The sequence below is a fragment of the Diorhabda carinulata genome, chromosome 8 (genome assembly GCF_026250575.1).
Source record: "Diorhabda carinulata isolate Delta chromosome 8, icDioCari1.1, whole genome shotgun sequence".
Classification (NCBI taxonomy): domain Eukaryota; kingdom Metazoa; phylum Arthropoda; class Insecta; order Coleoptera; family Chrysomelidae; genus Diorhabda; species Diorhabda carinulata.
The window spans coordinates 781,884-793,471 of NC_079467.1; the positions used below are offsets into that span (position 1 = coordinate 781,884).

At 31.0% G+C, this 11,588-nt stretch overlaps 1 protein-coding gene across 2 annotated transcripts; it reads right to left on the reverse strand.

The window, feature by feature from the left end:
• Nucleotides 1-244: 244 nt before the first annotated feature.
• Nucleotides 245-7,952, reverse strand: LOC130897556 (uncharacterized). Of its 2 annotated transcripts, XM_057806478.1 has the most exons (7): nucleotides 7,884-7,952; nucleotides 4,455-4,524; nucleotides 2,852-2,980; nucleotides 2,755-2,790; nucleotides 1,539-1,653; nucleotides 1,310-1,380; nucleotides 245-408 (listed from the first exon to the last, which is right to left on the reverse strand). In XM_057806478.1, exons 2-7 carry the CDS (start codon nucleotides 4,518-4,520, stop codon nucleotides 391-393), a joined length of 435 nt encoding a protein of 144 aa, XP_057662461.1. In that variant the 5' UTR covers nucleotides 4,521-4,524; nucleotides 7,884-7,952; the 3' UTR covers nucleotides 245-390. The 2 variants fall into 2 exon arrangements, with proteins under 2 accessions (XP_057662461.1, XP_057662462.1); XM_057806479.1 differs by lacking the exon at nucleotides 245-408 and having other exon boundaries at nucleotides 1,310-1,435.
• Between the last annotated feature and the right edge of the window lie 3,636 nt (nucleotides 7,953-11,588).

Genomic DNA, 11,588 nt, shown 5'->3' on the forward strand with positions numbered 1-11,588 from the left:
TAGCTTTCATCAATGTATATGTCGTCGTTTTTCTCATGAAATACCTGTAGGGAGGTGTCCTGTTGTGAGTTTTCACCAAACTTATATTCTGTTTTTTGAGAGATTTTTGTTTCTTTTTGGGTTTTGTGTATTTCTAATGTTTTTTTAATTCCTGTTTTTGATCTCTCATCCTAAACACTTGAAAAGATAAAAAGAAGATCTTCTATTCCAATTCTTCCTTTTAAATAGCTGAGAAAAACATCTCTTACTATTATTCAGGTCATTTATTTGTAAGGAAATTGAAATAACAAAAGTTTGATTTATTCATCTTATAAGTATAAGAAATCATGTAAAAATATGGGTAGTCCAGGTTGATGTTCAAATTTGTATAACTTCCTCGATCTGACGAAATTAGAAGAAGAACCAATTCTGAAAACGATAAAATCTTCAATATTTTTATACTGAATATCTGATCAAATGTCAAAATGAATCGTTTCAATTCCTTATAAGATAAATATTATTTATATCATGACAAAGTAGAAAAACGAGGATCTTTTGGAAAATAAATGAACAAAATTCCCCGAGAAATTTGGGAAATAAATTGAATTCTCAGGTGTTTCTCACAGATAATCATGAATTTATTGGCGGGATATATAAAAATCATCGCAAGTAAACACACTTCACTAATTTATTTGAAACACAATTTATGACAAATGAAGTGCAAATATATGAGGTTATTGTGATTTTAGTTTCAAATTAACCATCATTGACACACAATAGTAACTTTTTTTATATTGGAATTGATCACAATATACTTTTAGAGCAATTTTTTGTTTATTGGACTATTTTTTGAACATTCGAATACATTTAAAATAACTTGCTGGGCTTGTGTATCTAAACTGTCTTCATTTTCACTAAACTTTGCAATTTTATTGTATTCATTCGCCCATAGTCTAAAGAACGCCATATTTCTATTTGATATGCTCTAGCTTGGTAGGAAGATCAATTCTATTTATTTGAACTTGAGACAGGCATCAGTCCATTTAATGAAATTAGTTTAAATAACTTACATAGAGATTAGAGGGTATTAGAGAGGAGATGTAAAGCAACTGATTGGAATTCTTAGTAAGTTGAGCAGAATTTGAGGTGAAATTGATGATCTAGTAACATAAAAATTCAATCAGATTATCAAGCTCATTGTTTGTGAGACGTACCTACCTCAAAGCCATGAAGAATGAACTTCAACGATCCATTTCGTAATTAATATAACATTGATAGGAAAATAGCTCATTGAATTTAGGTGTGTTTAAAAAAACTCATAATTACTCACCTCAGGTTTTTTATCATAAAGACATTTCGTTAATGCGTACGTCTTATCTAATAAAGTAAGATCGGTCGAGGCTGCAACAAAATATTGATTTTGTAGGAGAATCTTAAAATGCGATTCTCAAAAGTCCTATTGGAAAAAAAGGAATTGAAATATCAATTACAAAGTATTCATAGGGCATATATTAGAGGCAACTAACGCGTGTATATTTATTATTCAAATATTATTTCACCTTTTGATATAATTTCTTCACGACATTCCTTTATAACATTGAGTTGCTCGTCTTTGATTTTCTCAGGTAAAGTTTCATCCAATAATTTCTCATTGAGTTCAAAATTTTCATTGATCTGAAAATGGAGAAATCACTAATCATAGTGATATAATCCTCAAAAAGGATTTGAGAGGTTCTGGCTTTATCTGATACAAAAACAAATCGAGATGACAGTATTATTTTCCAAAAAATATCGAAAATATTGCCAAATAGACACTCTATTGGAATAAAAATGTACTGACTATATTAAATGCATTGATTTAAGAGGATAACCAGGAAATAACTATTTTCAACTTTATTATTTCCACGCTCTAAACTCGATTTTAGAGAACTTCAAAATGACGGATTGATTGGAAATTTTGTACACTTATTAAGGAACGGTGACAAAACAACAATTGAAAAAACTCCTACAATCATTCTTCATAATTTCACCTGAAACCAATCCTTGAAATCTATTATCATTAATTTTCAAATTTAGTGCACTTGTCAAGGCAAAAAATCCGTGTTTTGATGATTTGCAATTTTGTAAATATCAAAAAAATATAGTTTCGTGTATAACCCTATATCAAGATTAACTATAGATTCCTAGAGGAACTGAGCAGCTCCTTAAAGCTCTTCGATTCTTTTGTTGAGGTTGGCGCAACTTCGGATGATCATTCTTTCCATAAAGTTTTAAGGCTTTTAGTTTCTTGCGCTAGTTCATTCTCAACTTATGTTGATCTATGTTGGGTCTAGCTTGATCGTCTTTTCTTACAAACGAATCTTTTTTTTTTTTGTTTTTTATCAATTTAAATGTTCTACTGAAAACTTCTGTCTTATATATGCTTCTAAAATAACCCTCTTTCCATGTATTTCGGGAATATAGTTTACGGCTACCTAATAAAAAATTATTTCAACCACTTCATAGTTCCTAATACTTCAAATTATTATCTTCGTCGTTAGATGGCGTCTGGGTGTTAACCCATAACATGGTTCATTAAAATTTTTTGGTATGAATCAACGAGATCTTCCATTTAGCTGATATTTCAATAAACTCATATACTATCTTTGCTCTGATGGATAAAATCAGATGATGCGTACCTAATGAAAGTATATTCTGATCACTACATTAGTTATTTCTGATCAAAAGCTTTCAATATGTAAGTACGTACCTGAGGCTGTGGTAAAATAAACTTACCGCTTTGGTGTACAACCACAAACATCTAGTGTATTCCTAAAACATTGTTAAAATGAATAATCAAGATGCAAACATCGACGCAGTAAAAATATTTCACCTTAATTTTCAAATCATCATCAAATTTTCCTTGCTGAACTCTTTCTATTTCTGCTCGTGTAGCACCAGTCTTTTCAAAGCAATTTTCATGAGTTTCTTTGGCCAACTTTTGCAGTTTAGGACCATAATCCTAATTAAGAATATTTGATTATACTCATTGATTGATTTTGTCCAAATTATATGAATGATTTTTGTTTTTTGGTGACAACCATTTATTTAACTGAATTACACCACCACTATACCAACACTCACAGCGTTTCGATAACCAAGTTATCGTCTTCAGAGACAGTTCACCTTCAGTCTCTAAAGACGATAACTTGGTTATCGAAACGATAGTTTTTGTTATATTTGTGGTGAGTTTGTTATTAAAAAACACCAAAGAAACATTACAGACTTTGTAAAAAAGGTTTATCTAGCATATTTTGGAACTAAACTTGGAGATCAGGATAAATCTTGGGCGCCGCATAAGAATTATTATTTATGACCTTAGAAAATGGCCAAAAAAAGAGAAAAAACACTTCAAATTTGCTGTTCCTATGATATGGAGGTAACCAAGAAATCATTCCGATGACTGTTACTTTTGCAGTGTTGATATTACTGGTCATAAATCTAAAAACAAGAGGGTAATAAGCTACCCTAACCTTCCGTCCGTTATCCGTCCAGTAGGGCACGGTGTGGAGGATTTGCTGGTCTCTGAACCACCAGAGGACTCAAATTCTATTGTAACAGAAAAATTTTCTGATATACAGTCGGAGTTAGATGAACACGATGAAGAATTTGAATGAATTACAGAAAATGTAGAGCCTAAATAATTTACTCAGGTCGAGCTTAACGACTAAGCTAGGGGTTTGGGATTAACGAAAGAAAAAGCTGAACTGCTTGGCTCTAAGCTAAAAGAAAAGAACTTGTTGGCGGCTGGAACTAGCGTTCATGCATATAGGAAGAGAGAACAACAATTTTGAAAGTATTTTGAACAAGAGGGTGATTTGGTGTACTGCTCAGACATTCCTGGTCTAATGAGTGAGTTTGGAATTGAGTACAAAAAAGAAGACTAGAGAATGTTTATTGATTCATCCAAAAATAGTTTGAAGGCTGTTTTACTGCACAACGGTGAAGTGTATGCTTCTGTACCTGTTGGTAATTCTGTACAAATGAAAGAGAGCTACGAAAATCTGGAAATAGTGTTAAATAAAATAGGTTATTTTGGACATGATTGGATGTTATGTGGTGATTTGAAAATAACGTGCATGCTCCTTGGTCATCAAGGTGGTTTCATCATAATGCGCAGTAATTTTTGTTTTCCTGAAAATGCGTCATATATCAAGCCAACCCTTCACCTCAATAGCTGAAAAAATGAGACTCAATCAACCCATTGGAATATTTTTCCCATTACGTAAAATACAACTTTTATTTGATTAAAAAAATTTTAACAAAATCTATTCAATAGAAAATGGTGATGCTGATGAAAATGAAATGGAAATGATGAAAATTTGACGGTTGTTTTCGTTAGAAAGATAGTACTCTAACAAAAAATGTAGTGACCTCTATCCATTAGATCCTTATCTAATTGATCGATGATATAATATTCTATTCAATACACTCACCGCTTCGGCAATATAACAACTAGCAATACCAATACTGAGAGCTGCGAATAGAATAATTCTGTTCATTTTTCTGGAAAGATGAAAATACTTGTGAAAATCATTGAAACATATCTTTTTATATATGAGTAGTTTCGCTTGAAACAGCTCAATTTCTCTGATCATACAATATCGTTTATTGAATTAAAATAGAGCAGTTTCGATGTGGAAATTTATGAGCTATACGTTTCAATATAATGATCACAGCTCAAAAATTGCCTGAATTATAGGTACTCTAATGTTTTTCTTATTCATTTTTACCCTATTCCTATGGGTGCCGTGAGATCATGCACTCTGTCTCTCACTTATCTAATTTATTTAAGCAATTTACACTACACTTAACTAACTTATATAATTTATTCAAATTTTTCGGTAACTTTTCCATTTTTGGTGTCCACTAAGACTAATTATTATAGACTAACTAGTCCCATTAAATGAATTCGTTTATATATCCGAAAATTCTAGAGAATAAACAAACAAAACAAATAAATGAAAAGACATATAATTCAGTTTTCTCATTTTACACGGCTTAACGGCTTACATATGGACTTGTCTTCGGAGTTGTGCTAATAAAACACGAAAGTTTGCATCTAACAGGATGGAAATACATTTTATTAGCATCAAATACATCAATTGATCTCAGTATCTGGGTAAACAATAATAATCTAGAACTAATAACAACTTTGTTTAAAATATAGCAATTATAAATTTTTTCAAGCAGAAATATCTGAACTTTGATAAGTTAGCGAATGTATTTAAGATTATTTTAAATGAAAATAGATATAAATATGCATAAATCTGCACTTGTGAGACGTTAAACATCGAATTTCCCAATCCAATTTCCATTTCTCTCTCTTACTGCAATAACATATTTAGAATTATTCAAACATTTCCAAAACTTTTCCATTTTTCTTAAATTGAAACTTCAAACACATGCATACTACTCCGGATCCAATTTAAGAACTGTGAGATTAAATTTTATAAAAGTAAGACTGATATATTTCGATTAAAATCAACTTCAAAATTTGAGATTCAAACCTCTTGAATTTAAGGAAAAATTCTAAATTGATAATTTTTTGTTTGTACTACTTCTAAGTAGCACTTATTCTGAGTGTCCAAGTTAACTAGCTATATTTATAAGAGCAAATGGAGTGCGCTCAAAATTACACGTGAAAAAATAGTTTTCAAATAAGTGTATTCATAAATACAAAGATTTCCACTCAAGTTTTGGGACAAATGATAACCAATGTTCATTGGATATTCCTTCAATGTTTTCCAAAAAATATTTTCCATCTAGGTATCTCCAAAACATGTGATTCAAACTTGTGGTGTAGAAAAACATTGACCCATTAATTTGATTTTCCTGATTTTTTCTGGGAAAAAAAATTCTGGTGTATCTTTCAGAATTGAACATTCTTCGTTGCTCTGATGGAACGATTTCCAAATGTTAAGTTATTCCTTAAAACAGGCGACAATTTACTTTGAACTGCTTTGAGCGCGAACAATTTTTGTTGGATTTAGCTCGTCCTGAAAGGCCCTTACAGTTGATTATTGTTCGGTTTTGGGATCAAATGCACAGATCCATGCACATTTTTCACCTGTCACGATTTCGTAGACTTCTTTTCAAGCATTGAGAATAAATTATTCCAGCATTTCTTTGCACCCATCGACACGAGTTTTTTTGAGCAATTGTCAAATTAAACGGGAACTAATATTATTGAGAGTTCATGCAATATTGAATTTATGCGAGTAGAGCTAATGCCCAACCTCACGGAATGTCACATAAGGATCTTGAAACATTTGTTCACGTATATCATCGATTTTTTCTGGGATTGAATTCGGAAAATCAGCAAAACAAGATGACCCGAGATAGTGCTTCATCATATCTCAGAACTTCAGTAGCAGCCTTGGTAATTTATAAACGATTATGTTCAAGTAAAAAATACCTACGATGAAATAGAAAACAACACATTCTGTAGTCTCAGCTGCTTCCAATGTTTGAAAAAATTAACTTTAATTAGAATAGATGATAATGTTATATTAAAATATTTATCCTGGGAATTATACAGATTTAGTCCCTTCGAAAATACAATGGTTACAAATAGATGAATTGATTCAGATAGTTCTTAGAAGATACCTGGTTTAAATTCTGATCCACATGTTGTTTCGCCAACAAAAACCTTTGTTGAATAGAAAAAATAGAATTATATTAGATGAATCATAAATAAGTAGATGAAACTTAGCTTTATTAAAATCTACAGAGTGAGTTTTATGTATGGAACGCCTCAATTATCTCGGTAACGGCTTGTGCAATATGCCTGACTGGTCAATTCTCCTTATCTTTGTAGTAATCCTATCTTTTGATTCCTGTATATTGGCAGGTTTTGTCTTATAAGCGATGTTTTTTATGTAACCTCACGAGAAATAGTCTAAAGGATTCATTTCGGTTGATTGCGGGTGCAATTCGATAAAACCCTGTCTTCGAATACATCTTCTGAGAAACGCATTGTTTCACCATTTGATTGTAACATTTCTCCATCAGTAGGTCTGCTAATTCTTCACGTCCATCAAAATCGTCATCTGACAACTCTTCAATCAACGTTACTTTTTATGTATGGAATTTATCATCACGTGAAATTTTCAATAAGGATGTTCAAGAAATATCAAATTCCCTGGATATTTGTCTATTACTCAAGTGTGAATCGTTTTCTAACAGGACACAAACATCTAACGATTTGTTTTCAGTTGATGCAGTTTTTCTCATTTGGATAAATCTTCTACCGAACCAGTTTTTACTAATTTACTGACAGTAGAACTCGGATTTCGGTTAGGATATAAATTATTAAAGATATTAAACGTTTCTTGTTGACCACGACTATCACTATTCGTTCTTTTTCATATAAACGATCCATTGTAACATTCAATAATCTTCAACAATAATAATTTATTGGATCGTCAAATTGTTGAAGCTATAACTCCGAAATTATGACCTTCAGTTATAAGAAACATCTGATAAAGAATGCTGAGTATATTTTAAGGATTCCAAAAAAATATATGGGGTGATTTTTTGAAATAACAAAGTTCATTATTTTCCCGGAAGAAGGAAAGATCTGACAACAATATAAATACCACCCTTATACACAAAATTTTGTAAAAAACTTGTAAAAAAGTTGTTTCCGATATAATTGCGGGGTTCCTTATATATAACTCACTCTGTATATTAAATATTGAGAACAAATTTACCAAGGTATTAATCTAAAACTAGACTTTTCGGTATTGAAATCGTCAAGTTTAGGCTAGAAATTGGTTTCAATTTTTTATTTCAATTCATTATCGATCAAATTTGGTCGCAAATTATCAGTTGAAATATAATAAATCAACGATATAACGTACCTAAATATTATTAATTGATGACTTCCCAATAACCACTTGAAACCTTAATCAGTACTAAATTGGACATCAGTGAAATTCCAAACAATATTTATACTTTGTGGTAAAATTAAAAAAAAAACAAAGTATATCTTGTTTTCCTTTATTGAAACTGCTCTATTCCATTTCGATCAATATGATTTGCATACAGTACATTAAACCTATTTACATTGCAAATGATACATGTGATATATACGAGGATTGTCTGAAAATTTACCGACCTAACAAAGAATCCAGACATTTATTTCCATAATTGTTCTCATTTCTCAACGTTGAGTCGGACGAGGTTCGCTACTTGTAATCCACTTTCTTGATTTTTTATTAATTTTCGAGAATTCAGTGGTGAAAATTAGAGCAGGGTTCATAAGGACTGGGAATTGTTCTTTGGAATACGCTTTTGTTTCCATCGCGCTGAAATATTACGCATTAGTCAATCAGTCAATAAAAAAGTCTTGAAAATCATATCTTGCCTGCCCTTTTCACAATAACGGCGGATAAGTCAATTTTCACTATAAACCTCACAATAGTGGGGCTTTCTTGGGCAACGGTACTTTCACAAATTTGACAGTAAAACTTGAAATCAAAAAGGGGTTCTCTAGAACATCGTTTCACAGCTTTAAGATTTTCCATGTTCTCGAAGTCCCTCAAAGAAGAGATATAACAGAGAAAATAATATAAATATAGAATATAGAAAGAAGAAGAGACAAAGCTAAAATCCACATCTGTGATTACGAACAAGAAGATGACATTAACATTAACCGAATCGATGTTTTGTCTAACGACATTGAGTAGCGCTGATTCCGGACGATGGGAAAGCCCGATCTTGTTTAAAAAAAACTCACTCTCACTAAGGTGTTTAACTCAGGGTAACATTTGCACATCTTCAATGTAGCAATCACAGTTGAAACAGAAAAACATGTAGCCACTTATCCCCAACCAACCCCCATTTTCCTCCTCTCCTCTTGTTTTCCAAGAGTCGTCCGTCTTAGTTCTGTAATACCAACAATATAACCTGAAGACTCCTACTAAATTGAGTTTAGACAGTACTAGAAAAATATTCTGTCGTATCATTTCTCCAATTTTGTGATTTTCTGAAGGAGCATGAAATCCTTAACAGTGGTTTCTAGCGCTAAAATTTATATTAATATTATTTGGTGGAAGTTTACCAACATTTGGCTAATAATTGTAGTAGTTTTTAGTTGTTCAAGTATAGTTAGCAGATAGGATATAACATGATAATTTTCTGTTTGGGTGCATTGGATGTTAATTTGAACTATTGACTCATCAGACAAAATTTTACACTGGATTTTACGATTGTATTCAAACGTTATCGAATGTTTTGACTATTTGAATCACTTTTTGTTTAAGTGCTGATATAATTTCCCTAATAAGTAACTGGATAATTGAGTTATCTCAAGTTTTATTAATATCCAATGTTTTTCATATTTTATCACGATAAAATTCATACATTTATTATTTGAGTATACAGAAATATTCCATCTTCTCTTATATTTATTTTTCACAAAGTAGTTGTTTCTAGTTGTTCTCAATCAAGGTCTCGAAATAATTTACAATGTATAAAAACTTTTGAAAACAGAAAAAGAACATCTCGACCTTATAATCTGTTATATTTGAACGAGCAAATTTATATATGCTTATCAAATTAATAAAGTCAAAACGTTGAATTTTCATCTGTCAATTATAAAAGAAACTAATTTCAAATCAGAAGAACTATTGAAGAAATTTATACATATATAATCTAAATATTGGAAGCAAGTCCAACGATTTTCATGATATTTAATATACAAAGGGTTTCGGGGGCGATAAATCGATCGTTTTATTACACGCAAATAAGAAAGATGAAGTAATTAAAGGTAAAATAACAAAAAAGGTGGCGTTTGGATAGTCCTAATCCACGTGCAGATAAAACTTCCTTTCAATCAATGCTCCTTTTGGGTAGTTTTTAAGACTTTAAAAAACTAGGAGATAATATGCACGTTGATTGATATAGAGAGACCAAATTTTGCTGACTATTTACTTAAATTAGGCTACGACTTACTGACAATGAATACTATGAACAAAATTGAATTGCCACAGAATATCATTTCAAACATCAATCTTTTGATTGATTCGTTTGGTAACTGGGTGATTCCGTTCTAACTGTGATTTTTTGTATTCAAAATTTCAAGATTTTAAAATTTAACTTTTCTAACTTTTTTATGCATATTATTCATCTATTTTACTGTAAAAATAAAACTCTAAGAGGAATTTACTACAACTTCAAAGTATCACGAGCAAGACACAAATGTCGGATTTTGAGTTCCACGGTACTGACTCATTTATCCACGGTACTGACATGGTAACTTAAGATATTAAACAACAAGTGCATCAATTTTCCTCAGTTTGATCATAAACATTAGAATTTATAAGGTAATTAGTTTAAATCATTTGTTACGACAAAAAAAATTAATAATTTATCGGTAAATTCTAGGAATGGACATGACACGGTACTGACATTCAAGTGATGTAGTATAAGTTTTCTTTAAGTGGCAAGTTATATTGTATAAAAATAATGTTTAAATATCTTAAGAATTATTCAATTAACACAAAATTTTCATTAATTGATTATTAATTAATGACTAGTACAAAAAAACAATACAGGACATTGAATATCACAGTTAGAACGGAATCACCCAACTACTAATGAAAATAATAAGGGGGTGAAAGACAGAGCAATACTCGCTCATCTTAACAAAGATTCTAAAAAAATTATTGATGATCTAATTGCTTAATCACCCGGAGAAAACAAAATTCACTATAACCACGACTCAGTGACATATAAACCTAGAGTAGCAGTTGAATTTACAACACAATTTATAGATATTTGTCGACATTTCACCACGAATTGAAATCAATAAAAAAATCATTGATGTTGTTATGTAATTTAGATGTATCCGAATGACTATTGAATGGAGTAAGATTAATATTAATAAGTCTGTGTATTGATAACCTTGGATGTATGAGATTAAGAACCAATTTCAAAATCAAAACTGTGATAACAGAAACATTAAACTAATTACCCTGGTTATTTTTCATCCGAATAACCCGTTCTGATTTTTTTATTATAATGTCATATGTTTTTATTAATATGTCGGCAGGATCAGAAAATATTATTCATATTTCACCAGTACGTGATTCGTGTCTAGATGAAACTCTCAAGAAAACACAAAATACCGAGCAAAGCTCAGTCAACCAGGTAAGTAAAAAAGTAAAGTAAAAAACTTGTTTCTTCAAATTATCCGATTAAGAAGAGATAGAAAGCATAGAATGTGTTGCAGGTTTTCTGTATATTTCTCATAACCTGGTGAACCACTTCATCATGGGGATGGGGAGTTATGACCCACAGTTGTACCCGCTTCTTCTAATTAACACATCATATAACTTCAAAAGCTGTTCGCTTCATTTTTTGCCCTCATTATTTTATTTTTTCATACCTTAACGCAGTGGTAGGCGGACACATTAACAATGAATTGATAAATGATATCAAACTATAAACCCCCACTTTAAAAGTCAACATAATCATAGCTTTGTAGAGGAAAAGTACTTTCCTGAAATTAACCATATCTTACATAAAAAATGTGCGTATCCGTCTTAAAACTATTCAATGAT

Coding starts and splice junctions, on each gene's coding strand:
- LOC130897556 (XM_057806478.1), bottom strand. CDS start 4,520: ATGAACAGAATTATTCTATTCGCAGCTCTCAGTATTGGTATTGCTAGT. Junction 2,791..2,851: donor ATGATGATTTGAAAATTAAG/GTGAAATATTTT, acceptor ACAATGTTTTAG/GAATACACTAGATGTTTGTG. Junction 1,654..2,754: donor TGTGGTTGTACACCAAAGCG/GTAAGTTTATTT, acceptor CTCCATTTTCAG/ATCAATGAAAATTTTGAACT.